The sequence below is a fragment of the Muntiacus reevesi genome, chromosome 5, assembly GCF_963930625.1.
Source record: "Muntiacus reevesi chromosome 5, mMunRee1.1, whole genome shotgun sequence".
Classification (NCBI taxonomy): Eukaryota; Metazoa; Chordata; class Mammalia; order Artiodactyla; family Cervidae; genus Muntiacus; species Muntiacus reevesi.
This window is the reverse complement of record NC_089253.1, coordinates 91,011,165-91,038,321: the sequence shown is the minus strand read 5'-3', so window position 1 is coordinate 91,038,321 and position 27,157 is coordinate 91,011,165. Positions and strand designations below refer to the sequence as shown.

At 39.4% G+C, this 27,157-nt stretch overlaps 1 protein-coding gene across 5 annotated transcripts in view; it reads right to left on the bottom strand.

The window, feature by feature from the left end:
* Positions 1–27,157, bottom strand: part of RERE (arginine-glutamic acid dipeptide repeats) — a 407,198-nt gene that overhangs the window by 146,361 nt on the left and 233,680 nt on the right. For all 5 annotated transcript variants that reach the window (XM_065935816.1, XM_065935819.1, XM_065935820.1 and 2 more), the window contains 3 exons: positions 25,715–25,820; positions 24,191–24,287; positions 11,414–11,518 (listed from right to left, as the gene is read on the bottom strand). In XM_065935816.1, coding sequence (XP_065791888.1) covers positions 11,414–11,518; positions 24,191–24,287; positions 25,715–25,820 — 308 coding nt within the window. The remainder of the gene's footprint in view (positions 1–11,413; positions 11,519–24,190; positions 24,288–25,714; positions 25,821–27,157) is intronic.

Below are 27,157 nucleotides of genomic sequence, written 5' to 3'. Positions count from 1 at the left end.
AAACATGGTCCTGATTTCCACTGACCAAGCATGGTCCTATGCTGGGGACACCTTGGAACTCTGCTCAGTCCTTACTGGCCTCCAAGACCCAGGACTTATTTTCTCCCTCAGCTGTCTTGAACACTGAAAGTCGCTTAGTTGTGTTCAACTCTTTGTGCATACATGGACTATACAGTCCATGGAATTCTCCAGGCCAAAATACTGGAGTGGGTAGCCTTTCCCTTATCCAGGGTATCTTTCCAACCCAGGGATCGAACCCAGGTCTCCCGCATTGCAGGTAGATTCTTTATCAGCTGAGCCACAGGGGAAGCCCAAGGACATTGGAGTGGGTAGTCTATCCCTTCTCCAGTGGATCTTCCCGACCCAGGAATCAAACCCGGGTCTCCTGAATTGCAAGCGGATTCTTTACCAACTGAGCTATCAGGGAAATCCTACTAGATGCTTCCTTACTGCTGACAACCTGCCTGGACCTCAACTTCTGCCACCATGCTTCTCTAACTGGTCATCTGGCTGCCTGCAGAGCAATACACGCAACTTGCACAACAGACGCCCTAGCACCGGGTCTTCCCAGAAGCCCTGTGGCCCTGGTACCTCTACACTGTCTCCAGATTCCAGAACTCCTAGTCCCCTCTCCTCCAATTAATCCCTAGTGAACAACAGGTCAAAGATGAACACTTCTAAACAGATTAAAGGGGCGCCAAGCAGGTGAAATGCACATATTACACTAATAGAGTCTCTCTAAAACTAAAAAGGCTTATTAGATAAACACTGAATAACCACTCTGTCCACCATAATACTAATTTTTGGTGAGCAGAAAATTTATGTTTATCAAAGGTATATCAGAGCTATAACATGGAAATTTCTTATACTTTTAAAGTGCTTGCTACTCTCCAGAAATAGAAAAATGTCTTCTTTACAAACAAGAAGTTAAAAAGCAAAAAATAGCAATGAAAAGTTAATATTCAGGAAACTCCACAGAAGAACACTCACTGGAAGAAAGATACCGTATTTGACATTTAGTCAGTACTACTGATTAAAGTACTGAAGAGTACTACTACTGCTACTCTTCAATACTGTAGTACTGCTACTCTTCAGTACTATAGTATTACTACTCTTCCCTACAAGAGATGAGAAGGTTTCAGAGAGAGCTTGTTTAAATTTTATTCTGAAGTCGTCCCTGGTGTGTGGAAATGGACCTGAGTTTTATATGTTTGTTGATCTTATAGCCAGCATGCATGCAGATTTATTTTACCACATCTAATCATTAGCTCACAGATTTTCTCTGGTAAAAATACTGCTCCATTTTAATAAAAGTTCATTTATTCATTTCCAATCCTCACATAGCTTCTTTTTCATGTCTTAATGGTTATGGGAGTCTTTCTGTTGTTTCTGATTTTAGACAAAATACTTCCAACACTTTACCTTTAAGGATGGTGTCTTGCAGTAGGTTTTCACTAACTATTCTGTCAGAATGAGGGAGCTGCATTCTACAGTTGACTTGCTAAGAGATCCCCCCTTCCTGTCCCCGCAAATACTGAATGGGTGTTGAATTTCATCAAGTGCTTTTTCTCCATCAAGATGATTGTATATTTTTTCTTCTTTAATATGTTAAAAAAAAATAGTAAAATATGTTACAGATAAATTATTATTAAACTATCTGTGTATTCTATAAACCCAACTTGAGTAAGTATTTTTTAATGTTTTGCCAGATTCCATTTCCCCACATTTTATTTAAGCATTTTACATGCATGTTTGTGACCTATAAATCTTACTTTTTTATCTGGTTTTGGAATAAAGGTTTCACTTGCCTCATAAAATAACTTGGGGAACCTACACCACTTTTCTCCATTCTCTAGAATGCTGGAAGAATTAACCTGTAAAGTGTGAGTTTAATTTTTTTTCTTGTTGTCCTAATAAGAACAAAAGGAGAAGTTCTGTACAAATTATGAAAATTGCCTTTAAAGGGAGAAGGCATACATTTCTTACCTACTTCTTCTTTCTTATAGCCTTAAATCTGGAAGAAAACCAGTCTTAAATCTACAGCTACCATTCCATCACCACCTTGAGCACAAACTAACAGCTAAAGTTAAGGATCACAGAGGTGATACATAGCCCCATACCAGCCTAGGATTGCTTCCTTTCAGACTTCGCTTACATAAATAAAAGTTCTATTTTGTTTAAGTCTAGTATACAGTCTCTTTCTGACAGTTCTGCAATGACATTTTTACCATTTATTTTATCTGATTCAAGTAAATGACACACAGTTTCTTCCAACATTTTGTAATTTTTGACAGTTAGCTCAGCAGTCAAAGATATTTTATCTGTAGACAGACTACATGTTTGAATTAGGGCATGTCCTTCCCCCAAATTGCACTTGCTTCTCTCAGGTGTCCAGGGTGGCTTTTTATATTATCTTCTCATGCTGGAGTTCTTGTATTTTTCAAGAGTGCAAACTTAAGCCTCAACTGTCTTGGGAGCAAGGCCTAAAGTTACAAATTATAAGAGGACTTCTCCATCTCTTCCTCCTGTTTCTTTTTTGGTCTGGAGTCCCAAACCTAGACATGTTTCTCTGTCATTTTCCTCTAGTTCCAGATATGTTATCTAGTTTATCCTTCCACCAAAAGAATAGACCTTTGATGACCCTAACTTTACACAGGCTCTCAGCTCCATCTTCCTAAACCCTTGAAAGCAGAATCTCATCTCCTATATCTGCTGAGTGTCAAAACCAAAGATTTGCGTGAAGAGCAAATGACTCAATTCCTCTTACTGCGACTCCTGAACTTTTCAGTTTCTCTTCACTCTTGTGAGCTCAGCTCTGCATTTTAAAAGTTCTGTGGTATTTTATGCAGTATTTGTAGATGTTCATTGCAAAAGGGCTTTTGGAATGATCAAATCTGGGTTTTGGTCCTATTTTATTAAAGTTCTTCAGTAGGCTATGTTTCCAAATACATATGCTGTCTCTCAACTGTCTCCAATTCCTGCCACCTCTGGTGAATGTTTCGAGACCTCAAATGTGATGACACAGGAAAAGCAAACCAGAGAATATTTATATGCAGCTCCAGCTTTTTGTCCCCCAAAGCTGTACAAAGACCATGAGCCGTGATGAGTAGAAAAGATAACTTCACTAAGACAGAAGTGAATTTTAAGATGTCTCAGATCCAAATTCGCTAAAATAAGGAAAATCCACTCACACTATCACTTTTCAACTGAAGTACAAATATTTATGTTGAAAAAGGATGGTCACAATGTTATTTGATCATGCTATTTAAATAATGAAAAAAACCATACATGTCCAATAATATGAATTGAATAGAAAAATGACGGCACACCCCTAGGATGGTATAAACAAGCTGCTGATCACAGCAGTTTGTAAAATGTTTCATAACATGGAAATATGTTCTTAACAGAAGAAGATGAACGAATAGAGGAATGTGTGATTACTTGTACATTACGTATAAACAACGTATTAATTATAATCTTAATATACACACAAATATCTACATAAGCACAAAGATATATATTTAAGGAAAAACACAAATATGATTTACAGAAGTACCATTATAACAATTTTGCTTCTTTAATTTTTGAATTTGTCAAGTTATTCTCTAGTAAGTACATGTTTTTCTTTATTAGAAAAACAAAGTTACTTCCCAAAACAGCCAGAAGAAAATATGTTGTGTATGAATCAATCTATGATGAAACCATAGAAATTAACAGCACAAAGTTTTGAGTCAAACAGCATTAGGGTTTCCTGTTTACTAACTGTATGCCTTAGGCATCTATTTAATATAATATCAATTTTTCCTCATTTATAAAATAAAGATAATGCCAACCTAACTGAGCCTTTACAGGAACGAAATAATTAATCTAAGACAGAGTAAGCATCACTGCATGGCAGTAGTTGTTGGTATCCCACACACCTTGAACAGATGATATTACAAATTTGATTCCTAGAGGTCACATTAAGAAATATCAAATGATAAACCTACTAAAATTACAGCTCAGGAGGTCAAAATCCATCCATGTATGGGAGAGAGTAAAGTCTGGAACAGGAAACTGGAACTAAAGATAGGAACTGAGATGAAGTTTTCTACTGTTAAAGATGAGAGAATTACAAGTAAGAAAAAAGAAAAAAAAATTAGCAAGAACCTTGTGGTATTAGACTAGAACTGGAAAGTTTGGTATGACCTCATGGACAGACAGACACGCACACAGAGATACACACAGAGACACACACAGAAATGCAGATGTAAACACAGCATGTGTAATCTCCCTGACCCTCAGCCTCCAAGCCCTGTTCACTCTGAAGGCCTGAGAACATGGATACAAAGCAGTGAGCACATGGAGCACCTGATCCGGGTTCCTAAGTTTTATTCACCAAAATCTGACCTCAAAACGAGTGATAATAACAAACTATAACCTTAGACAGCAAGGAGATCAAACCAGTCAATTCTAAAGGAAATCAACTCTAAATATTCACTGGAAGGACTGATGTAGAAGCTGAAGCTCCAATACTTTGATCACCTGATGTAAGCTGACTCACTGGAGGAGACCTTGATGCTGTGAAAGATTGAGGACAAGAGGAGAAGGTGGTGGCAGAGGATGAGATGGCTAGATATCACCACCAACTCAATGGACATGAATTTGAGAAAACTCTGGGAGATATGGAAGGACAGAGGAGCCTGGCTGCTCTAGTCCATGGGGTTGCAAACAGTCACACAAGACATATCAACTGAACAACAATGACAACAGATTAACTGGCAACCATTAGTCCACCCTGATATAAATAAGTGAATAATTCAAATTATTATGAGGAAGAAGGTATCTACCGGGTCTCAAAGCAACTACCTTACAAAATGATCATCAATTATAAAAGAAAAAAGAGAAACTGTACAATTGCAAAACCTGGCAAATACCACCTTTTTCAACAAGTGAGAATGAACAGTACCAGTAATGGGACAAACTTGAATTGTTAACACTGACAGGATGTAGAAAAAAGAACACAGGACATTTGCAATATCCCTGTCAAAGATATATGATGTAAATCTAATGAGAAGGAAACATCATCAATGCAAAGTGAGCAACAGTCTATAAAACAATTAGCTGATATTCTCCCAAAGCACCAACGTCATGGTGAAGGAAGGAGAAACTTGTCCAGATTGAAAGAGAATAAACAGACCTATGACAACTAAACACATAATGCTGCACTAGATTCCTTTTGCTATAGCCTTTTGTTGAAAACCTTCAGAAGGGTCTGAGAACTCCAGGGCAATAATATTTCCTTGACAATTTCCTGATTCTGAAGGCAATATTGGGGTTATGTAAGAAAATGCCCTTGTTCACAGGAAATACACAGACTATTAAAATGTGATATAGCCTCCTGGTAACAATTAATTTCAAACGGTTCAGTTAAACAGAGGTTAAAAAAAAAAAAGAAAAAAAAGGTTTTCTACTGCACTTGCAACAGTTCTATATGATCAAGACTGTTTCCAAACAAAGTAAAATAGAATGAATCATGCAAGTAATACTCAGGACAGTGTCAGGTAAACAATATCGCTATGATTAACAACATGACTGTCACCATCATGGGGAAGATTAAATATAAATTCTTGCAAGTGCCTCTGTTTATGATTACTACTAAATGTAAGGATAATAATACTTAAGCTTCAATATTGCTTTGGGAAAAAAACCCTGCTTCCTGGAAAAAGATAAACAGAGAGGGCGCAGGTGAATTGAGGTGATCTACTTGCTTTCTACCTAATTACCAAGAGATGACTCGTGTTCAAGAAGCAAAGAACCAAGAATATAATCAGATGTTTCATGCTACAGCCAAAGTCTTGGAAGAGTCCACTGATGCTTGTATAAAACAGTATTACAGAGCTGGATTGCCCAGGGGCCAGCAGATACACAGAATGCTACAGAAAAAGAGACACAGAAGTACAGAACAGACTTTTGAACTCTGTGGGAGAAGGTGAGGGTGGGATGTTTCGAAAGAACAGCATGTATATTATCTATGGTGAAACAGATCACCAGCCCAGGTGGGATGCATGAGTCAAGTGCTCGGGCCTGGTGGGCTGGGAAGACCCAGAGGAGTCCGGTGGAGAGGGAGGTGGGAGGGGGGATTGGGATGGGGAATATGTGTAACTCTATGGCTGATTCATATCAATGTATGACAAAACCCACTGAAAAATTAAAAAAAAAATTTAAAAAATAAATAAATAACATGTTCGCCTTACTATCCCTTTTTCCTTACTATTCCTAAACACACCTGAGAGACCCAAGGTACTCTTATCTAGCAAGGGGAAACAAAGGGACTGGATTCTGGGAAAATCCATGCTTAAGAATTTAAGAATGAAGGCACCGCTTTCACATGGCCACTCTGCAAACTTGTTCTTCCTAGGACTCCACTCACTATTTCCTCCTTCCCCTCCTAACTCACTGGTCTGAGGCAGAAAGGTAAGGAAAACTTTTCCAAGAAATGAAAGGTATAGACTCAGAAAAGGTCAAAATTCACACACACACACACACACACACACACACACACACACACACACACACACACACACACACACACACACACACACACACACACACACACACACACACGGCACTGGCCAATAGGTTGAACCTACAGAGGTGGGGGGATGGGGAGATGAGGGAAAGAACAAAAATTCAATAATCCCCACCCCGAGTTACATGGAGAACAAGCTCATTTGCTATAAAAAGCCCAAATCGCTCTCTCAGTATTTTTTTTTTTTTTCAATTTTGCCTGGCAAATTTTTCAGTAAAATATTCTGACTGTAGGAATGTATTATTTCACATCAACATCACTCACATACTTACTGTAACTGTTGAGTCAGTTTCATCATGGTCAATGAAGGAATTTACCATACATTTTTTAACAACTGTATGTTTTTCAAAGATTTTATAATATTCCAAACAGAGGCAAGAATCCCCAGTGCTCGGACTTCTACATGTCAGCAAGATCAATCTCACAGTTAACAATCTACCTGGTAGAAGGGAGACTTCTTAGGAAGTAGCTCATGCTTTGCTTTTGGATTTAACATTTTACAGGGTTTTTAAAAAGATATTTCTCAGTCTTTTCTTCAAAAGAAAATTTATAATTATTTTTTCAATTCCTGAGAAGCAACTAAAAATCATGACAGTTTACAAAAGCTACCCTGTTTTTGTTGTCCACATTTTACTAAAGCTGAAATCAATCCGGTAAGTACAAGCTTTACCTATGGACACAAAGATGAACTGGCAGCACAGATCAGAACCCAGGCTGCCTGAGTCCGAAAGGAGAGATCTTTCCAGGCTGCTGGTCTTAACAAAAGGATCAAGCAGTCAGATTAAATGGCCACGAAGTACTGGACAAACAAACAACAGGGACAGGAAATGGATGGATGGTACTAGGTCTCTATGCCGGGCTCTTTTCCTAAGCAAGGACCAATCCTACTTTAGTTCAACTAAGGATATTGGTGTTTTGGCCAAATACATATATACGGGCAACTTGGTGTTATGTACTAGGACCTCTGAGCTGAAATTTACTGACTTTATTTAAAGTTTCTAACCAGATTTTAGATAAGACCCTTCAAAGAAAATGAGAACATAATGACATTATGTTGCAGGGCATGCTGACTGCAGAAGTAAATTTGGAGTGAAACTTATCTATGGAGCAGAAGTGAACACTCCCTGAGTACAGAAACATTACAACAAACTCCAAAAGGAAACTCCAGTTACTGAAGGTTCCAAGTTCTCTCTCAGCTGCCAGCCCCCTGTAGTCTGTGTTGTTCAGTTCAGTTCAGTCGCTCAGTCGTGTCTGACTCTTTGCGACCCCATGAACCACAGCATGCCAGGCCTCCCTGTCCGTCACCAACTCCCGGAGTCCACCCAAACCCATGTCCATTGAGTCCGTGATGCCATCCGTACTTAAAGCTAAAAGGATTTCTCTGGTGGCTCAAATGGTAAAGAATCCGCCTGCAATGCAGGAGACTAAGGTTCAATTCCTAGGTCAGAAAGATCCCCTGAAGGGAATGGCTGCTGCTGCTGCTGCTAAGTCACTTCAGTCGTGTCCAACTCTGTGTGACCCCACAGACGTCAGTCCACCAGGCTCCCCCGTCTCCGGGATTCTCCAGGCAAGAACACTGGAGTGGGTTGCCATTTCCTTCTCCAATGGGTGAAAGTGATAAGTGAAAGTGAAGTCGCTTAGTCGTGTCCGACTCTTAGTGACCCCATGGACTGCAGCCTACCAGGCTCCTCCATCCATAGGATTTCCCAAGCAAGAGTATGGAGTGGGGTGCCATTGCCTTCTCCACTACCCACCCCGATACTCTTGCCTGGAAAAGTCCATGGACAGAGAAGCCTGGTGGGCTACAGTCCATGGACTTGCAAAAAGAGCCGGATATAACTGGATGACTAACAACTCTTCACTAAAGCTAGAAACATCTACTCCCGTATTTTTTGCTCGTTTAGTTCCTTAAGTGTCACGGTTACAAGAACACATCACAATCCCTGAGATAAGATCCTTAGGACTAGAGGATTTTCAGAAGTAAGAACTTGGATTTAGGAAGTTCCACAGTTTATACATCACGTAATACTCCAGCAGTGTCTGAGCAATGACCCCTATACTATCATACTGGTTATTTGTAGTAAAAGTTGTGCAAAAAGCAAAGTGAACTATATTAGGAGTATAAAAAGTCTCCTATCAGTTCAGGCCAACTTTGACTTCATGGTCAAATGAATTTCAGCACCCAATATAGAAATTTTTTTTGATTTTCAGAGCTTTCAAGAATGTAATAATCAAGTTAGGGAGGAAAAGTAGCCTATAAAAGGACCTGTAATAAATGTTAGAAAAAGAAAAAGAAAAAAAAAAACTTAACATTCAGTGCTGGCCAAGATGCTAAATAAATTACGGAAAATTACATAAATCGACTGTTAACTACTATCAGAAAATTTGCTATGGAAATAACTTCATCTTAAACTTCAGTTTTAGCTGCTCACTTAAGAGTTCCCACACTAATTAAGGGGAGGGAAACAGTCATCAAAGTTAGGCGTCACAGAATCATTCTTTAACCTCCAGTGGTCTTACTGATCAGTCAGTGCACCATCTCACAGGATTATTACAACGGAATCATAATCCTCCCCAGATGACTCAGGGCACTAAGACAGCACACAACACCTGACGGACACCATCCCATGCTGGTCCCGCTCTTCCAATGATAGATAACCACACCAGAAACCAGCTCATCACACTGCCCCCTCCCTCACAAACCTGAAACAAAGGCAGAAACAAAGAGAATGCGCCCTGAGCATTCTAAAGACTGGGTTGTACATAAGGCAGGAGAAGAAGACACACAGTTTTCTAAACTCTGCTAAATCACACACACACACTTCTGATGATTTGAGAAACTATGGGACGTGTACATCAAACCTAGAACTTCAGAGGGAAAAAGTAGTGTTCATGGTGAAACCAGTGAGCTTGGGTCACATTGGTTTACCACTGGAAACATTCACACTCACTTTTTGAGACCTGCCACCAACTTACCACTTACTAGGACACATTAAAATTTTATTTGATGAACTGCTCAATTCATCCAACAACCCCCAAGCTCTTACACTACACCAAACACAAGCTGGACACAGGGAACAAGAACAGAAATGAACAAATGGGACTAAGGCCAAAGCACTAGAGTGATTCAGGATGCAGAGCCTGTAAAAGTGCTGCTATAGGGATGGTTTGGTGTTGCCTTTTCAGCTGAAATAAATAATAATAGATTTCTCTATCACATGCCTAACTCAGGTTTTAAAGCAAAATTGATGGCAAGTATCAATCAAGTATCACGACTGCCAGCAACATATAAAAAAATGAGACAAGAGTTTGTGTTTGAGTCTCCAGCTTAACACAGGTAAGTTACAAATCACTCTAAATAAGCATTCTGCAAAAATAGGTGCAAAACCAAAACTAGTGAAAAAAGAATCTGTCTGGCTGTTAGACAAGAGCTAAACACTTAAAACACAAAATTCCCTCAAACAATCTAACTTGTGCAATATGACAGCTAGTATCAAAAAGTTAAACACAACATCACTGTAATAACAGACAACTGTGCATCCAGATAGAAGACCAAGTTCAACTGTCCCACACGTCACTGGGGTAACAAAAAGATATGACCAGGCAGCTAATTAACACATATGTAAAATAAACATTCTGAAACAGAAGGCGATATTTAAATATTACCGCTGATCAGCTCCTCTGTCATTGGAAAAGAGCACACTTTTGAAAATGAAAACAAAGCTCAAATTCATTGCTTTTTTTTTTAAAGGTAAGCAAAAAAGGTGACTATTACCCCATAGTTGTTGTCTAGTACAGATATGGAGAGAAAGACTAATATATATGTTCCAACAGAGCTTAATGCAGCCTCTTAGAACCACAAAAAAGAATACATTGCCTTTTATTGACCCTAGTTTGATGACCTAAACAGCAACATTCTAAATGTTATCTATCATTTCTCAGCATCTCCCAGAAACAAGTTTTCACTAAAACAACACATATTGTACAATTACACTTAATGTAGTTCTCCCACTAACTTCCTTGAACCAAGCATCTTTCATTTCTTTCTCAATTGCTATACTTGCAGATTATGTCTTGACTGTCCTGAGCAAGTATAGACTACCTGGTCATCTAATGACCTTCTCTCTTTTTTTAAAATCCTTAATAAAACACAGTCACATGAGTGATACAGATAAATATGAATACATACAGTCTTACAGACATTCTCTCATGGGATGAATTAAAATTACAGCCTATTAGAGACAATTTCTTCTGTTAAATTACAGTATTTTGACTCTGTTGCTTTTCATTCAAAAAGCAATAATTCTATTTACCAAGATGGCTGAGAAATGGATGTATCCATCTTAAACTAGCAGTCTTACTAGAGATATTTCAGTGAGTGTTCCTGGGGATTTATTAAGGGAACAAATTACTAATCAACACAACCACAATGCCCTAGTATTTTCAGTATGGTGTAATGGAAGGTTTGACTGAATGTGCATGAGAGTACAGTTCATAGTAAGTTCAGAATACAGACCAACGAAACATACATCTTTATCTTGCCCTGTGCAAACCCAGATTTCTCACTTTTCCTTTTCTTAACAGTGAGTGAGGCGGGGTCAAGAGGGGAGAAAGCAACCAATAAGCTGCTTTAGATACCACAGACATTAATTACAGCTCTTTTCAAAGAGATTTACTACAGGACTTGGTGTCTCTCTCACTTTCTTTTTCATCTTAGGAATATACGCCCAGAAGTGCCAACACACACACACACACACACACACACAAGACCAGAAGTGCAGACAAACGCGCACGCGCGTGCGAGAGAAGTTCTCAATCTAGGGGCCCATGTGATGCACTTACCTTGTCTCAGGGTTGTAGCCTAGTATGTAGAAGAATGAATCCACTCGGGCTTTAAACTCTCTAGCAGCAAATATGTCAGAAAAATGGGAGATGTTACACTTCCCTCTGAAAATAAACAAACAAAAAATGTTAGCAATACCCTCAACTGCTTTGTAAATCAAAATACTGCTGGAAAGGTAGGAGTGAGGGAGATGTAACTCAATCCATAGTACTCCGAGAAAATGCAGAATATGGTGACAAACTCATTAATTATCTATTCAGAAAAATGGGAGTTTCCCCCCAAAATAAGAAAATGTCCAATAATATATATATTTTTTGTTTCATGATTGCTTTTACCTACAAGTTAACAACATAACTGCTTTTATCTCAGTCTTTGAGTCTTATAATAAAATTAAACAACAAAAATAAACTAAGGGCAGGATTGGGATAAAAGGATATGAAACATTTTGGGAGAAAATTTAAACCACAGTCACACTACTTTACCAAAAAATCCATCTAAAGTCTTTGTAATCATCAAAGCAAAATGGGCCTTTTCCTCCTGCTGCCTTAAGACAAGGAGAACATGTAACTGAGTATGGAAGAAATTCACTGTCTTGGAAATTAAAACCTGGGGAAATTTTAACTTTTTAAATATATACATGTGTTTGAATACACAAATACATACTTCCCAAATTTTCAGGTAACATTAAATGACTGGAAATCACTGGAAAACACTTTTCCATTGAAATACTGCAATAAAGAACAGTAAGGCAGGTTCATCTACTAACCTTAGTAACCTTAGACCACGATATAGTTTAGAGTTCTACATTACTTAACTCCTAAAGCAGAGTTTCCAGGGACCAAATGTAAATGTCACATACATCACACCATGAGGTACAGCCCACCTTCCCATGACACACACCTGTGCACACACTGGAGTATTGGGAGAACTTCCGGGATTCCCAAGAAGGCAGGTAGGTTTTAAGAATTTCAACTCCCTCAGCCATTTAGGCAACTTTAACTTCAAGTGGAAGCCAAAGGCTAAGATCAGAGTAGAGAGAACTGGTGGGTCAAAGGTTCATCAACAACACATGTGAGACACTTGCAGGGCTGTGACCTCCCACTGCTTGAGCAGGCGTTCCATTCCCACAAGGATCCATCGGCTGGCATGGTAACAACATGCACACACTTGCTGCTGGCCAAGGTGTTAGTGAAAGAAACTGAGGGATGTCAACATGGCAGTAGACGTTCATTCACTTCCTGCCAAATCAAAAAGCAACACCCTCCTTTCCCACAGAGCTTAAGTAACCTGTGACCAAAGCCTCAGTACTGGGCAGAAGACAAGATGATCTCAGATAGTTGCCATTTTAAAATTTAATAAAAATACTACTGAATTCCTGAAGTTCCTTTGGATACAACTGATTAGAAGACAGCATAGGGTTACTGAACACTTAAAATCCTTTGTTGACAACAGCTTTCCTGTAGTTAGCAGCATCCCTGGCCTCTGCCCCAAAGCACCCACATGCGCCATCACTGTGACACCCAAAAACACTGCCAAAACACTCCCAGGGAAGGATATGGCTGTGCTGTGCTTAGTCACTCAATTCTGTCTGACTCTTTTCGACCCCATGGACAGTAGCCCACCAGGTTCCTCTGTCCATGGGGATTCCCCAGGCAAGAACACTGGAGTAGATTGCCATGACCTCCTCCAGGGGATCTTCCCAACCCAGGGGTCGAACCCAGATCTTCCACATTGCAGACAGATTCGTTACTGGAGGGGCAAAACAAATAGTTTAGGGAAAACCCAGAACAGTGAGAAGAGAAGGCTGTCATCTGATAAATGACTATGAAACTGTACCAATGGGGTTTTATCTACCACTATGTCCTTCACCTGTTTCCTGTTTAATTATAAGAAGAGTATGGATTTTCATATCTTAATTTTATATTCTGCTACTCAATTTTTAAGCATATGATATAGTTTAATCATTGATTCTCTGAGGTTTTCCTATGCTATACACAGGAATGCATATGCTATGCATTCTTATACAGAATGCTAACTGTATATGCAAATAAACATAGTTTCACTTCTTCTTCATCCTTTCTTAAGCCTCTAGTGAGGGCTTCCCTAGTAGCTCAGTGGTAAAGAATTCACCTGAGAAGAAGATAAGGGTTTAATACCTGAGGTGGAAGATCCCTGAAAGAAGAAATGACAACCCATCCCAGTATGCTTGCCTGAAAAATCCCATGGACAAAGGAGCCTGGAGAGCTACAGCTCATGGAGTCACAAAGAATCAGTCCAGACTTAGCGACTGAATAACAAAAGGAAGTCTCCAGCTGCACTGTTCCGCTAATAAATGAAAACGTGGAGAGTAGTGGAAACTGAGGACATCTTTGCCTTCTTCCTGATCTCAATGGAAATGTCTCTTGGGTGTTCCCATTAAACATGACACCCACTTTAGAATAACTGTATCACAACCATAGTTTTGGGGATAAGCTTTTCCCCTAGATTTATTAACACGGTATATGGTATTAACAGAGTCTTGAGCAGTAAACCTACCCTGCATTCCTGGAATAAATCCCAGTTGGTCGTAATGTACTTTTGATAAAATATCAGAATTCTTTAAAGTACTTGATTAATTAGATGTAATATTTTTTTCTCATAAATTTCTGCTTCTATCATTACTGCTTCCTTCATTGTGCTTCTGTTGTTTTAACAGTTTGTTCATACTAGCCTTGGTACAAAATGTCCACCAACAACGAAACAGGTAAACAAAGTACTATATATCTTACAATGATATTACTAAACAATATCACACAGACACAAAATTATATACTGTATGATTCTGTTTATATGAAGTTCTAGAAGAGCATAGATGAATTGATGGTGGGAGAAATCAGAACAGTGGCTGTTTTGGGGCAGGAAGTTTAGCGAGAAGAGCTGCTAAAGGGAAATTTCTGGGATGATGGGAACATCTCGTGTCTTGTTTGGGGTCAAACAAATTTGCCAAAATTTATGAAAATGTAAACTTAAATTCTGAATTTTTGTGTATATATATATATATAAAAAGTACTGGGAGAAAATAAAGCAAGTGTCATCAGCATAGAGCTGCAGCTGTCCGTGCTGGTTCAGGAGCCCTGAGTACTGGGCAGAGGTGAAGACAGGGCTGACCTGAGCAGGAAGCCCCTCAGCCACTCAGTTGGTTCTAACTGGCTGGCATCCGTTCTGAAATAAGTTTCACATCACCTGGTATTGAAGAGCTTACGTTTTAAAGTGTGTGTACATATGTACCTTTTAAGTACTCAGTATTTTTTCCCCAGCGCTCTCCTTTCTTTATGCTCTAGCTCAGAACAGTACATTATTTGACAGTGTTTGTGAAATGGAGGCAGAGAGACTGCTAGAAGAAAACTGCCATCACGCCCACCTTGCTGAAACAGTTGCTTTCACAGCCTCCTCAGTTCTCCATTCCCCATATCTAACGTGATGCTTCTAAAGACAGGGAAGCACCATGTTTGAGGGTCCTTCTGTTCAGCAGCAACAAGAGTTTCCTGGAAAAGACTTGCTTGGGAAGTGGTTTGCTGTGATGCCCCACAGGTATGCCCTGGGCACCAGGTATGCCCTGGGCACCAAACCACCTACACAGCTCTGTGGCTAGTGGGAGAGGGCCATCTTAAGGGGATGAAAAAGAAGAGAGAACCTCCTCATACAAGCAGAGAAACAAATGGAAACCCTGGCCAGAAATTCATTCCCTCAAACTATACCCAGAATTGAGCAAGTTTTCATATACCCCAGATATGCAAACCTCAGAGAAACTCCTGAAGAGAGAGGTACACAAGCTTATGCAGACAGCTCAGAGTAGCATGCTCGTTTACAGCTCTCACTGCCACTCAACCAAAAACGAGGGGGAAAAAGACTGTGAGAGAGAGGGATTATCATGTCTGTGGCACAGGCATAGAATTTTTTTCTTTTTTTTAGGTTTCTTTTCTGTTTCTAGTTCTTCCATTTCCTTTGCTTTCCTTTATGGGTTATATGAAGGTTTCTTAGATTCCATCTTGATAGTGTATTGAGTGTATTGCTCTATATAGTTTTACAGTCAGTTCAGTCGCTCAGTCATGTCTGACTCTTTGCGACCCCAAGGACTGCAGCACGTCAGGATTTTCTGTCCATCACCAACTCCCAGAACTTGCTCAAACTCATTTCCATCGACTCAGTGATGCCATCCAACCATCTCATCCTCTTGTCATCCCCTTCTCCTGCCTTCAATCTTTCCCAGCATCAGGGTCTTTTCCAATGAGTCAGTTCTTTCCATCAGATGGCCAAAATATTGGAGTTTTAGCTTCAGTGTGAGTCCTTCCAAAATTCAGGACTGATTTCCTTTAGGATGGACTGATTTGATCTCATTGCTGTATAAGGGACTGTCAAGAGACTTCTCCAACACCACAGTTGAAAACCATCAATTCTTCAGTGCTCAGCTTTCTTTATGGTCCAACTTTCACATCCATACATGACTACTGGAAAAACCATAGCTTTGACTAGACAGACCTTTGTCAACAAAGTAATGTCTCTGCTTTTCAATATGCTGTTTAGGTTGGTCATAGCTTTTCTTCCAAGGAGCAAGTGTCTTTTAATTTCATAGCTGCAGTCACCACGTGCAATGATTTTGAAGCCCAAAAGAATAAAGTTTCCCCATCTGTTTCCATGGAAATGCAAACTATTTCCATTGTTTCCCTATCTATTTGCCATGAAGTGATGGGACTGGATGCCATGATCTTCGTTTTTTGAAGATTGTTTTCTGAGTCTTAGCCCAGCTTTTCACTCTGTTCTTTCACTTTCATCAACAGGCTCTTTAGTTCTTCTTCGCTTTCTGCCATAAGGGTGGTTATCATCTGCATATCTGGGGTTATTGATATTTCTCCCAGCAATCTTGATTCCAGCTTGTGCTTCATCCAGCCTGACATTTCGCATGATGTACTCTACATATAAGTTAAATAAGCAGGGTGACAATATACAGCCTTGACGTACTCCTTTCACGATTTGGAACAAGTCTATCGTTCCATGTCCAGTTCTAACTGTTGCTTCTTGACCTGCATACAGATTTCTCAGGAGGCAGGTAAGGTGGTCTGGTATTCTGAGCCCTTTGAAGAATTTTCCACAGTTTGTTGTGATCCACACAGTCAAAGGCTTTGGTGCAATCAACAAAGCAGAAGTAGATGTTTTTCTGGAACTCTCTTGTTTTTTCTATGATCCAATGGATGTTGGTAACTTGATCTCTGGTTCCTCTGCCTTTTCTAAATCCAGGTTGAACATCTGGAAGTTCACAGTTCATGTTCTGTTGAACCATGGTTCAACAGTTTTAGTGGTTGCTCTAAATACAATATACAACATTACTGCCAATAAATCCTCTCTGCCTTGCCACTTTTAAATTTTAATTGTCTTAAGTGCTTAAGGAACATTCTTAAATACTCCTCAAAGACACAAAAGTAAACACAAACAAATGGGAAAACATTCCCTATTCATGGATAGGAAAATTCAACATGGCATTTTTCCAAACTTCTAAAACATACTATAAAGCCTCTATGGGCTTCCCTGTGGCTCAGTGGTAAAGGATCCACCTGCAGTGCAGGTGACACAGGAGATGTGGGTTCAATCCCTGAGTCAGGAATATCCCCTAGAGAAGAGCATGGCAACCCACACCAGAATTCTTACTGGGAGAATCCCATGGACTGAGGAGCCTGGCGGGCTGTGGTCCATGGGCTGCAAAGAGTTAGACATGACTAAGCACACACATAAAACCTCTATAATTAAGAGTGTGGTACCAGCACATAAACAGACAATAGGAAACAGAACAGCAAATCCAGAATACATACTGGAAATAAAGGGGGCATCTCAAACCACTGAGGTAAAGACAGTAAATGGTACTGGGTGGGTCAGTCAGGTAAAATGCCTCTATAAAACATGGGGTAAGGGGGCTTCCCTGGTGGTCCACAGGTGAAGAATCCGCCGTCCTGTGCAGCAAATGCAGGTTCAATCTCTGCACAGGGAACTGTGATCCCACCTGCCACAGGGCAACCAAGCCTCTGAACTGCAACTAGAGAAGCAACAAAGACCTGACATAGCTCTCCTACCCCCCTAAAAAGAAAAAAATGGTGTAAGTAAGTACTTTCTAACTACGACTCAAAGTCTTGAGGGAATGAAAGAAAAGACTGGTAAGTCTGGCTAAACAGAAATAAGCTTTGCATAGTTTTTAAAATGATAAAATTAAAAGAAAACTGATGGAAGTAGGAGAAAATATCTGCAATAGGCATATTAAGAACTTTTAGAAAGGGAGAGACAAAGATAAAAACCCACAGAAAAGATATAAACAGATAATTCATAGAAATATAGACAAAACTATCCTTCAGAAATGAAAATATGCTCAAACTCACTCACTGTTAGCAAAGCAAAGTAGAACAACACTTAGATACTATTTCTCATCTATCAATCAGGCAGGCAAAGGTTTTTAAAATAACATAACACATTCTGCTGGGAAACAGAAAGCCTCAGACATTGTTGGAGGAAATACAAACTGGTATACGCTCTCAGGGCGGGAAACATACATACGTAAACTTTTCAATTCAGTAACCCTTTTCCTAGGAATCCACCCTGAAGATACTCATCCAATAATAAGGACTCGCATATGCACAAGGATATTCACAGCAGCATTGTTTATAATTGAAACATCTTGGAAACAACCTACAGAAGAGAGCAGGTGAATAAACCACAGCACAGCCACACAGTGGAATGCTACATAACTGTGAAAAAGAGTGAGCTGAATGAACTGCCATGGAGCAATTTCTAGAACCACGAAGTAAAAAACAGCAAAGTGCAAGAGAGTATGCCATCCTTCACATAAGAAAGAAGAAGGTACAAGAAAATAGACATGTACTTGCTCATCTATGAAAAGAGTACAAGAAGGATAAACTAAGAAGTAATGGGATCAGTTATCTATATCAGGTAGGTAGGCAAGAGGACGGAAGAAATGGGGAATGGGGAACATGGCATTGGGGTTCAAGACTGGATCTTCTTACAGCTCTGAACCTTGGAGCCACAGCAGTAGTCCACAAACCCTCCCTCACCAAACAACTAAACAGCTCAAATCAACGAAGAGCAACCAAAGTTGGGATGAAAGTCTAACAAAGGTGGACCTAGCTATACCATAAATAAATAATACAAGCACACCTAGGGAGCTATGAAAAACAGAACTGACCTGAATAAGTTGAGAAAACAGGCTCTTGTCCATAATATACACTATGTGAAAAAGTGTGTTAGTCACTCAGAAATGTCTGACTCTTTGTGACCCCAGGGACTGTACATAAGACTAAAGACTAAGATACAGTCAGTAAATTTGTTTCTCACAGGTGCATGGGTAACAAATTCTGAAACTAAGTGCATCAAAGAATTGGATAAAAATAAGCAAATATAAAAAAAAAAAATAAGCAAATATAAATATATTAAAAAAAAGTAAAATAAAAGCTGAGTATTTCACTGTTGAAGAAAGAAGTTATCGGTAAAGGAGAGGAGAGGGACTTCCCTGGTTAAGATTCTGTTTTCACTTCAGAGGGCGTGGGTTTGATCCCTGGTTGGGGAATTAAGGTCACACATGCAGTGAGCAATGGCAAAAATAAAAATAAAAAATAAAAGGGGAAGGTACAAGGAATCTTGTGGTGGTAGTCAGACCACCCCCTCTGCTCTGGGCCACGTGAAGACAAAGGGAGAAGCCATCAGTCTGCGCACCAGAACCAGATCCTCACCAGAACTCAAACACATGGGCAGCCTCAGACACAAACAAACACACTTGGAACCTCTAGTCCCCAAAACTCTGAGAATGAAGTTTCTGTTGCTTATAAGCCACCCAGTCTATGGTCTTTTTTTTCTAGCAACCCAAATGAAGTAAGGTGACCATGAAAACCAAATAAAGTCTTTGGTTCAATGGCATTGTTCCAATGCTATTTCTTGGTTCTGATAACTATACTGTAATTACATAAGATGCTAATACAAATGAAGACTGGGAGAGAGATACATGGAAATTCAGTATTTGTAACTTTTTTTCGTGTCCAAAAGTAGCTCCAAACAGTAGAATTTTTAAAAGACTATGACGTGTTCAAGGGCAGAGACAGCATACTATTCACTGAGGTGTTCCCAGCAACTACAGAGTCCTCCCCCTATGAGTAGCTCAATAATGTGTTAAACGATGAATGAATAAAGAAATAAATGGCTGGCAAGTTATGGTATCTAATGAAGTTCTAAGCATGTACAGACAGAACAATAAAAACAATAAAAATGCTGGAGGTGAGAGTTATTTCACATACAAAAAGAACTGCGGACTGAAGCTGGAAAATGGGTCTTAAGTTGCAACACTAAGAGCCCTGAGGGAACTTGCAGGAGCTAAAGGAACTTTGTAAACTCTAAGGAAGGGCTGAGGAACTGTACCACGATGATATTAATCTGTTTCAATTACTATACACATGTGATTCTAGCTGCCCATAACAAAGTAAGCAGATAATTTGATTTGGGTTGAAAAGGGGGCAATCAGAAGCCCAAAAGACATAGTTCAAGGTTTCTTGGTCCAGGGCTTCCAGAAAATTCACTCTAAAACATATTCCTATGACAGTGAATTCCTAGGCTAGATGACATCTTATAACCTGACCTAGTTTGGATATTTTTTCCCCAATAGGACACAGATAATCAGAAGGCTGGAAAATAGCTCTCAAGCTGATGAGACAGCTGTGACCTCCTGTCTGCCCTCCTCTATCAATACTTGAGAATCTTCTGTTACAAGTGACCTGAAAATGTTGTCCAGGACACATGTTCATAATCCAATCACAAAACAATCACTCTTGATCCTTTGATGTCAATAAAATATTATCCTTAGAGAAAAAAAAAAGTATAACAGCAAACAAACTGCAAGCTACATTTTTTTAATTGAGCTTAATCTAGCTAATCTGCTGATTCTCAGAACATCTGGAGATGACTCCTGGGGCTGAACACTTCTCCCCATGCCTGAAGTGGTCAGAGAATCCACTCAAGCCATCCCAGAGGCCACAGAGAAATGAAGTAACTGTATCTCCAAGAACTCAACACAGAACAGTACTTCATTTCACTTTTTACTTTCATCCTTTTATGCCTTTAAGAACCCAATTCAGATTCATGAGCACTACTCAGGCTACCGAGTATGAAATACTCTGTGAGAGACTTCTTCATGCTCTGTACCTTACTGGATATAGAACCAGTTCAGGGTTCTGTCGCTTAATCACATGACCTTTTTTTTTAAGTCTGTTAAAAAGAAGGCACTAAGGTTAACAAATGTGACCTTCATCATGAAACCAGGGAGCAGAGCCAGGATTCAAGCTGAAGTCTCCTAATTTCCATCTGGATCTTTTCCTATCGCACCAGTGTCAGCCAAAAATACATACCTGGGAGTAAGGAGAATTCAAAAAGACTATTAACATAATATTACCAACTGGTTAGTGATCAACGTAAAGAAGAAAAGAAAATAAACAGTTGCACAAACTTAGCCTCAAAGGTAGGAATGGGGGATAGCCAAGGCAAGAATTCAAAAACAGCAGCACAGCAATAATGCTGGACCTCAAGTCAGATTTCTACTACAGTAAAGATCCCACCATATCTTCTGGGAATAAATCTGGTTGGCGGGGGGACACGGGGGGAATGCTACAGGCTCCATTTACACAGAGAGGCTGCCTAGGAGTTCTGTTTTCCTTTTGATTTGTGATGGTGAAAGGACAAAGCTCTCTGGGCCTTTACAGCCCAACCCCAGCACCAGCTTAAAAGAGAAAAAGTTATACATCGGTTTCCTCCTGAGTGAATGGAAGGGCCAGAGCCCCCTCAGAGGCTCTATGAGCCCAAAGAATCCACACAACTGAGCACTTTGATCTCTGAGAAGAATGGTGCTAAGTAAGCACTATCGCCCTTTTTCTTTCTTTTTTGTCCTCCATGGTTTTTTTCAGAAGATTCATTTGATCCTCTTTCATGTGCCTATGGACTATTTTATTTGTCCTCTTTCAAAATTGAAGTTTATTTTTGGCAGTACTGCTTTTTACCTGTGGAGAATGAAAAAAATTCTTTCAATGGCCAAACGGTGAACAAAGAATTGGAATTAAAAAATGAAAGCCTAACCCCCACCCCCATACTTTAAAATTAGAGTAATCTAGCTTTAGTGAAGAGAAAAGGAATAGAGATTCCTGGGGCACTGCTATTCACCTTTGCTTTTATCAAAGATGATCCTACAGTGAGCACTCTGCCACTGCATACCAGGATTATTAAGCAAAAGCAAGAACCCCCAGATGAGCCTCAGATGCAGACAAATGTCAACACACCCACAAGGGTTACAGAGCAGCTACTAGAACAGATCACCAGTAACCATGTGGTGATGCTCACATTCATCTGGTGTCCTTGGGAAAAAAAACCTAACTGTCAAGTCACCCAAGAGACGCTCTGTTTGAAGCAGACAAAAATCAAATTTAAGATGCCAGTTTTATAAAACCACCTCATGATCTCTTTAAAGGAAAATGCCACACGAGAAAAAAAGCTAATCAATAAGGGTTCTAGTCGCATATACAGCAAAAAGGAGATAAGGAATCATCACCATAGCACTCCAGTCCTTTGCTGGCCACTGAAGAGATGATGACATATACAATTACAGAAGATACTGATTATAAACCGAGTCAAAGTTCATTCATCTGGCTCCACCTAGAATTATCTGGAACAACTGGTTCTTCTAAAAATGCTAAAATAGTATAAAATGACTGTACAGATCTGACTATCAGTCTCTGATAAATTTTCAAATAAATTCACTGTAAGCAAAAATATAAAAGTCCACTTAATAACCAGAGTCACTTATCTCACATACTTACCTGTCTTAACTTAAACTCTAAATTGATTAAAAATCATTCACCTCAGTCAAAGAAATAAGATTGTTGGGGGGGGGGGGGGGGGGGTGCGGGGAAGCATTCAAAACAGGTAAGAAATTACCCCAGGATCAATCCACTTGTCTTGGCTAACCGTTCAATGGTTCCATCAATCTGTCCAATCTTCCATTAATTCACTTTGTTCAGTGTGCAAGTTTAAGATTGGAAAACTATCCCCAAAAAGACATGAAAAGCTTGGGGGAATTTTGAAAAAAATTTATAAAACACTAGAGGAATTCTCCAAATGTATCTCAAGTTCTGTAAGAAGCCGAATCTAACCCCATACATGCCTTTCCTTACAGCAGGGGCTGGCAGACTACGGTCTGCAATCCAAAGCTGGTCTACCACCTGCTCTTGTACAGCCTGAGAACTAAGAATGGTTTTTCCATTTTTAAATGGCTACAAATTAAATCAGAGAAGACTTGCATCTCCTGACATGTGGAAATTAAATGAAATTCAGATTTCAGTGTTCACAAGTAAAGTTTTATTGGCACACAGCCATCTCACTTATTTACACATTGCCTCTGGCTTTTGCACTACAATGGCTGAACTGAGTAGCTGCAATTAGAGACCATGAAAGACTATCGGACCAAAAAATTTGCCCAAACCTGCCCTGTGTTAAAAGTTGCTACACTTTGCCTTGAAATAACTGACTTGAGCTATGCAGCTTTACACAAGAGGCTCCAGATGGTTCTGCTGAATACCATCTGAGCAATATAATAGAGAAATCACTCTATCTCATTGTAGCTAAATGCCAGCAAATCCCTATGATTTGTTTTTAAACTGTATTCTTCAACAAAGAAAGTGGTTCTTTCACCATTTTTGTTATTTCCAATACTGGAAAAGGTATAATAAAATCTCCTGTCTTATTTCTTTACCACTTAAGAAGCCCCAAGTCTTCCTCTCATAAACAAAATATACCAGAATAAATAAGTGTCTTTTTCTTGAAAGGGACAGAAAATACCAATGGGTTTGAAGTTCATGGTCACTTTTTTGGCGTTATTACTGAAGACATTAAGACTAGCAGCAACATTACCTCATAATAAAATCTTCAATATACTTTCCACATTCTCAAGTAATGGGCTTCCTAGGTGGCACAGCGGTAAAGAATCCGCCTGCCAAAATGCAGGAGACACAAGAGATGTGGGTATGGGGAAGATACCCCGGAGGAGGAAATGGCAACCCATTACAGTACTCTTGCCTGGAAAATCCCATGGACAGAGGAACCTGGCAGGCTACAGTCCATGGGATCACACAGAGTTGGACACAAGCAAGTGACTAACACTTTTCTAGTGGCAGAGACTGAATCTTCAGGCAGTAATCTATATAATAATCAGTCATGTCCGACTCCTTGTGACCCCATGGACTGTAGCCCGCCAGGCTCCTCTGCCCATAGGATTCTTCAGCCAAGAATACTGGAGTGGGTAGCCATTTCCTCCTCCAGGGGATCTTCCCAACCCAGGTATTAAACATAGGTCTCCTGCATCGCAGGCAGATTCTTTACCATTTGAGCCACCAGGGAAGCCCAATCTGTGTAACACCTCACCGTAAGTAATTCAGCAATAAATTTTCAAAATAAAATACATAACTACAGGGATGGGGGAGGAAGGAAGGAAGAAAAAGATATAGATTTTCCCTCCACCCAGATTAGTGAAGACAGAGGCCACCTCTGAGACCCCAACAATCTACAAAGTTCACGCGAGTGCCAGCTTGCTGAGACCACAGGTGGAGTGTGACTGGTATTACGATATCAATTGAGATCCAGATAGCTCAGACTCTACCTGCATGCTTGACGACTTCTCCTCCACAGAAGGACCACGCATCTTGGGCACTTACCTTAGGGCGGCAGCATGGTAAGTGTCAACATAATCAGAAATGAAGAGCTCTCGGTTCTTGATAACTGGGTCTGTTATGACAAGTTCTCTTCCAGAATCTGTCCAAAAAAGAAAGCAAGAAAAAATTAATTAGGAAAATATTATAACTGAGTTTCCCCAAATAGGAAAATTCTACAAAATTTTTCTTTCAGGTTCAACTTCTACAATAAAAAGGAAAATAAATAACCAGTCCTAGTCAGCAAAACCAAGAAGAGGAATAACATACAGCAGAAATAACAGGAAAAAGTGTCCTGCTGAATATGTTTTTGCCCGTAAGTAAGTTCCCACCATTTGCTGAAATGCTTAAGCACAAAATGAAAGAAGGGAAAAGAAACAACTATCAAACTTTAGCAACCTGCTAATCACTAAAATAAAAAAATCTTACTGATCTTGTGCATCTTATATTTTATTGCTATTTTTTAAAAAGAACCATCATTTAACTGCTTTAACAGAACTTTTAATAGTTTCAAAAAAGAAAAAATGGTAAAACATAGAAGACTATTATTCTTCAAAGTTGTTTGCATATTATTGCACTCACAGATTTGACCTCTAATGTGAACTTAATTTAAAAAAAAAGGAAAAGAAAACTGTTTGTGACCACTGGTTTGTTGACTCAAAACTCATCTCCCAAAGCACTGTGACGGAGTGAGACAACCACAGATATAAAGGCCAGAGAGCTGGACCACTGCCCTGGGGCCTCCACTCAGAAGACAGGCAGTCTCGGCAACTCTCTTAGCCTCTCTGAGCCCTGATTTCCTCATCCAGAGTGGGGAGTGACAACCCCTAAAGCATATAAATAATGGGTAACAAATGTCAATCAGCTAGAATGAGGACTAGCACCTTTCAAAATAAGAAGTCAATGAAAAGAAGCTACTACACATCTGAACAAATGGAATGTACATTTATGTAATGTACATTCATATGTCCACTACATATGTATATATTACATATGTATACTCATATGTCAATAGTTATTGGGTAGAAACTACAATGCGAGTGGAAGAAAAAAATAAAAGATGCTCTGAACTACTATTCTAAAAGTCAATACTCAAACTAAATTTCAAAATACTCAGGAAAGTTCTGCTTTGAAAACTGAAGTTCACAACCCTGAATTCAGAGAAGTTAAAAAATACAGTTATTTAAAAGAAACAATGCAATTCTATAGGATTTTAAATGTCATTAGTTCAACATTAGGTGAGAAAAAGGAATAAGAAGATGAAGCTACTTTAATTTCTGAAAATGTATCTTTACTCCAAGTTCAAGGAGAAGATGCTACCTGCACATGATCAGTTTGCTTCTCTTTTAAGGCAGAAACAGTAAAAGAAACCAACAAAAAAGTGAACACTCCAGTAAAGTCTTTATTTATAAAATGTTTTTTCAGTGAAAATTTTGGACAGTGGTTATCTCCATTTAATGGAATGTTTTTAGAAAGAACTTTGCCCAAAGCTAAGAAAGGGTAAGGATCAAACCAGAAGGAGATATTTACCATTTTCATTATGTCGATCCTGAACCAAATGCTGGTACACAGAATCTGGGACTTCAGACTGACGGTAGTACCATTTGACGTTCATGAGTAGATGGTCCCTCTTACTCTGAAAAGGAAAATCTAACAGCATTAGGAACAGGACTTCAGGCGCCCACAGGCGCATACCATACCCATGATCAAAAGCCCCTGGGAACAGGCGGACAGGCAGAGGAGGGGACACACAATTACTACCAGCACCACAAAAATATGGACAAGTTAATTATGAGGTCAATTTTTACATTTTGAAAAATCCCAGCCAAAATACCCTTATGACTCTATCCCTCAATTTCAGGAAACAAAGGAAACCAAACCTGAATCTATACATCTCCCCAGTTTAATTAACTAATTCATTCAGTGTTATTTTTTTTTAATTTAACATTAACTACACAGTACTACATGAATACATACTTTTTCTATCTTAAGATTTAATTGTTTTTCAAATATTTATAAACTGTTTTCGGTACACTGTCAAGGCCATTAAGGGCAATAAATCAGAAAGAATTTACCCAGCAAGACCTAACACATCTCTTCAAGGACTGCCAATCACCCAGACTGAATTATATCCTCCCTCCCTTTTTCTGTCATTTATTGCTCTATTGCAATGAACACGGCAAACTATCACTGGTGAGGAAGGTACTGAGTCCGTGGAGGGGAGATCCTATCTCATTTATCTTGGAATGTCCTGAGAACAGAACACCTTGGACATAAATATTTATGAATAAGGAAGAGTCCGTTGATTATCAGGGTTCTATAGATGTGTGTGGCATACTTAACCATGTTATCCATGAAAGTTAGCTTGTTTCTAGTTCATTCAAAGAGTAAAGGACCAAATACTGTCTCTTTCCATTTGAAGGCTGTGGAGTGCTTGAGGGGACCACCTCCGTGCACCTGGTCGAGAAGCATCTCAGCATGGCAGTAAACGACGGCTTCCAGGACCTCAGAAAACACTTCTTCAACTGAGCTGAGGGTTGTAACAGACCTCCCCAAGGTGAGTGCAACACCAGTCCTCTCAGCAGCCTCTACCTTCTCATCCCAAGTCCACAGTCAGAAATGAATGAGGGCTAAACATCGAGAAACGCTTCATGTTTATAAAAGAGATGGCCAAAGCCTAAAGTATGTCAGAGGAGCTTTCTCTAATGAAGTCAGATCCTTCGGGTTTAATAAATGAGAAGATATGACATCTTCACTAAAAGGCCAGGATGGCTCTAAACTATTTTTGCTAAAATAGCTAAGCCATTTGAAGAACCAGAAAGAAAAAAGAAAACAACTGCCAGAAGTCTTGATTGAACTCAAATGTGAAAAACCACTGTTCCAAAGAAAATACCATACACACTAGGATTCTTACTTCCACAATTAACTGTGTCAAATACAGGGCATCATTACAGATTGCATACAAAGAATAAC